Source organism: Arachis ipaensis, chromosome B10, assembly GCF_059453495.1.
Source record: "Arachis ipaensis isolate K30076 ecotype BB chromosome B10, ASM5945349v1, whole genome shotgun sequence".
Classification (NCBI taxonomy): Eukaryota; Viridiplantae; Streptophyta; class Magnoliopsida; order Fabales; family Fabaceae; genus Arachis; species Arachis ipaensis.
Genome location: NC_142435.1, coordinates 118,288,867 through 118,293,599, shown reverse-complemented (window position 1 = coordinate 118,293,599; position 4,733 = coordinate 118,288,867). Strand labels below are relative to the sequence as shown.

The window sequence follows — 4,733 nt, the reverse complement described above, 5'->3', positions numbered from 1 at the left end:
AATTTAAACAGTTCAGATTGCTTTTTTAAGTAAAATAAATGGTGTAGATTGCTTTTTTCAAATTAAAAGAAAGAAATTATTAAAAATAAAATATTAAAATCGACGACAATGCTGTCTATTATTTTAGCAACTTTCAACGCCTTCCTCTAATCGTCACATTGCCAATAAGGTAATGGGTAATAATTGTTTTTCTTTAAAATCCACGAATTTATTGTCTATTTTAATAATTATAATATCGACATATTTTGCCGTCGATAAATTTAAACGATGAAGATCTTGCTTTAAAAATAGAATGAATAACATAAATTTATTATATAAAATAGACGGTTAATATGTTGATTTTTGTTTTAACTAAAATCGACGAACTTACCGTCGATTTTTATCAACAAAAAATTATACCCGCGTTTATTACCCGCGTCCTTCGTTTCGATCGATTTCCCAAACATTAACCCCAAACCTCCAGAGACTCAAAAGTTCAGAGTGAAGCTGCTGCTGCTTCTTCTTCTCCAACGCTTGAGAGTAGAGACCAGAGACGGAGCCACCGTTACGGAGAGAGGCAGAGAGCAGATCAGTAGAGCTTCTTCTTCTCCGACGATTGAGAAAACCCACCGTCCTCCGTCGGAGAGCAGAGCAGCTTCTTCTTCTTCTCCTCCTCCACCGAGCCCGCCGCCGCGCCATCCTGTTCATGTAAGTTCCTCTCAGTCTCTCTGATCATTATACTTATTTTTGCGGTTGTTGTATCTACTATCTACTATTTTCATAATGAAATTCTGAATTTGCGTTTGTTAATAACAATCGCATCACTAAAACCTAGTTAGCATAATCAATTCATCACATTTCATCAATCGCTTCGTCTCTCTGTGCCGTTGTTGCTGCTGCCTTCAATTGACCGTGCTCAATCAAAATCAGGTACTCTCTCTCTTTCGTTCTTCAATTGATTTTTTTTTCATCAATAAAAAATTTGCTCAGCATTTGTAGATGATTCACTACTTTTCTCAATGATATAGGTCTTCAATTCAAAGATTGATGAAGGAAGAAAGGCATTGCGGGTGTTATCACTACTTTTGTTCATTTTTCTGTGTTATCCTGCAATTTTGTATTCTTTCTTCATGACTGACATGGATTTATAGGATTCTTCTCTATTTTCGGTGTTAGTTCTCTAATTTTTTATTAAGTTAGATTCAATGATCAACTATATGTAACCTCGTTTTATGCTGAAGAAATCTGTAAAGAACTTCAGTTCTCTACACAGGTTTCTTAAAATGTCTCTGTATTATAAAGAAGCAATCACATTTATTTCTTTTTTGTAGCACTTGTGGCTGGTTTTGAGGTATGCAATTCTCAATTTGGAAGTTATTCAAGCAGCAATCTCTTTGGCCAAACAGGAAGGTCTTCTTGTTTCTTTGGATTTGGCCAATTTTGAGGTACTAACCACCACAATTTGTTTTTCTTCTTCTTTTATTATTCTCTTCCATGAAAAAATTAATGAAGCTAACTGTTTTCTAATACTTCTTTTCTTTGACAAGATGGTGAGGAAATTTAAGCCACCACTTATGAAGTTATTGGAGTCTGGCAATATAGACCTCTGTTTTACCAATCAGGATGAAGCAACGGAACTTCAATTGTAATTTTTTCTGCTGGCTTCTTTCCCAATCTCGTTCTCTTTTGCTTTAGTTGGAAAATGTGTAGTTGACTCTGTTGTGAACTGTTTGCTGTTGTGCATTGATCACTTGGAGAACATGACTAACTATACAATCATGGTAGTTTGGTTCACACTGCAGGAATTCGTTCTCAAGCCATTGCCTCCCAATATAGTGCATATCAGGATCTGATTCATGAAGCTTTCTAAAGAAAGCTAGTGTTCTCATTGCTCTTGCAATGGCTGCTGGCATTAGAGGGGTACGATGTTTGCTATATTCAAAGTGCTATGTTTTGCTCATATTATTGTAGATTCTAGATTGGCATGTTGACATGTTGATGACCTTTCTCCTTGCTCACAGGTTGTGGCTGGAGAGCTTGAACTGAATCATGAATGCAGTTTGATGCACTGGTTGCCAGAGGATTTCGAATATAAATTGCAGGTATTTTAAATGTTTTCCTTTGCTGAGAATATATTACCTATACAAATCATTCTAATTTCTACATTTCCTATGGGTTGCACTTGGAATCAAAGAACAAGATTAAAACTGCTAATCGGATATTGGAACTTGGCATATCTAGGCAGTGAGCCTCATCTTATGAAAACTAATTGTTCACTGTTTCATAGTCACGCCGGTTGAATGGTTCACTACCATACTACCATCCTAAAAATCATTCATGATTATTTGACTAAATAGTTGCTGCTATAAGTAATTTGTAACATGTGTGCTGATTTTTTGTGAGAGGATTATTACTTATATTTATATTAGTTTGATTGTGCATACTGTCTGTCCTTATGATTTAATATTACACGTACAAAATTTGAAAGGTGGAAAGTGAGATTGTGTCTGCATTCTTGAGAGGAAAAGAACGCCATTTGTTAGATTTGGACCTTAATGCCGTACTTGGATTCATTGATGATTTCTGCATATGGTAAAGTTGCAAATATCATTTGTCAATAAATTAGCCTTATTGATTCATCTTACAACTAATGATGAAGGTTATAAAATAAGAGAAATTTAAAAATTAAAGCAGAAATAATACATAGTTACAAATCTTGAAATTTGATTGTTTCCTTGTGTACTAAAATTATCATTATTGCAGGGTGATACTTTATTTTAAAGACAGAGTTCTCAATTTGCTCTAGTGGTCTCAGATATAGTTCTTATAAACATGTAAGTTTCCTTTTCAAAAGTTTTCCTGTATAGAAAGAAATTAAGCTTCTTTCCTTTTCGTATTTCTTTCACTTTATTAGAACTGTCAATAGAACTGAATGTTATGTTAAGGTGATTTCATTCTATTTGGATTCAATTCATACACGTTGAATCTTACTTTGCTATTGGATTGTATAAAGAGCTAAAACATGTAGCATAAAGGATTTGCAAATGAAATAACAACTTATTCCTTATTGTTTTCCTACACAGGTGGAAGAAGAAGACAAAGAAATAGATAGCTTTCTCAAAATACATTGTATCTTTCTCAAAATATGTCTTAACAACAACTTATTCTTTATTGTTATCCTACAACTGTATGTTTTAACATGTATCTTTCTCAAAATATGTTGTTAATACCAAATGTGTCTTGCACTCTTGTTTCAGGGTGAGAAAAAGAAGACAGAATACAAAAATTGAGAAGTATTGGGACTGGAAATTGGCCAATGAAACAAACCCAATATAGGTGAGCTGGATATCTGCTTTGCATGGTGTTAGGGAGTCAATGGCATGCATTTAACATATTCTTGATGGTGCCTTTTATATTGACTTCATAGCCACTTTTTGTAGATGAGGCAGCCCCAAGGAAGTCGAAAAGGAAGAGTACAATAAATTCTACAGGAAGACTTTTAACAAGTTCTTAGAACCGCTTGCTCATACTCAGTTCACCACCGAGATATTTTGATTTGATGATATTTTAGTAACTTTTGTTAGAACATTTTCTTTAGAGAGCTAATATTATAAACTCTTTACATTCTAGTAACATGAATGAATGATATATTGTATGTTAGGAATGATTCTTATTTATTTATTTATTTAGAAATGTGCTTCCCAAAGTGTTGTCTTGACAATGTTTTAATTGCAGGTAAGAATAATGAAGAAGAAACTTGTCAGACCCAGTAAGTCTACAAATTCTTCAATTCATTTCATACTCTCTCATCATCTCCAAATTAATAATTGAATTTGTAATTTCTTTATTTATTATTTATTATTATATTACAGAAGCTCACATGTTCTGGTAGCTTTACAAGAGTCCTTATAGAGTGAAAGATCCATCAAAATCATGGCCAATTATTCTGTGGTTACAACTTACAAGGAGGACCTGCAATAACTACTTATATGTATGGTTTTAGATTGAAATATTGTGAATAGTAATATATAATTGTTGAAACATTTTAATGAATAGGGTGCTTCACGAGTTGGAATTGGAAACTTTGTATAGGAATTATTTTTTTTTTATTTTCAATATTAAAAAATTATATATTATGTTTAATACTTTATTTATGAATTATATAATATTTTGTTTATGGATATTGATTTTTTGTTGTTGTGAAATTTTAATCAAGAAATTATTTGCTTAACGCGATAAAAACGACGGTAAAAATTACTTTTTTAAACGATAAAAAATGTCATTTTTACTCGATAAAAATGGCGGTTCAATTAAAAAAATAATTAAAAAACATATAGCTATTAAAATCGACGGTAGCGTTGTCGCTTTTTAAATTTAAAATAGATAAAAAACAAAAATATAGACAAAGAATTTGTCGGTATCTAAATAATTAAATCGACGGCAGTTATGTCGATTTTATTGAATCAAATATCGACGGAAACGGTGTCGATTTTATATAATAATATCGACGGAAATATTGTCGATTTTATTGAATCAAATATCGACAAAAAAGGTGTCGATTTTATATAATAATATCGACGACAACGTTGTCGATTTTAGTAAGAAGGTAAAGTTCTCAACCTCATATTATAGACAGAAATGATGTCGATTTTATTAAATTATTATCGACGGCCAGGAAAACCGTCGATTTTACTCGAATTTTGAAAAATCGACACGCTTAATAGCGACCATCTCTGCCGTCCATTTTGCCGTCC

General features: G+C 32.5%; 1 protein-coding gene across 1 annotated transcript; it reads left to right on the top strand.

Annotated features, from left to right (window-relative positions):
* Positions 1-417: 417 nt before the first annotated feature.
* On the top strand, positions 418-4,162 carry LOC148581458 (uncharacterized; the record flags this gene model as incomplete). The annotated part of the gene is made up of 7 exons (XM_088492384.1): positions 418-687; positions 1,311-1,424; positions 1,527-1,624; positions 1,782-1,899; positions 2,001-3,315; positions 3,420-3,748; positions 3,852-4,162. Coding segments are annotated over 4 exons (516 nt in total), but the record flags the coding sequence as incomplete, so codon positions are not given.
* Positions 4,163-4,733: the final 571 nt, after the last annotated feature.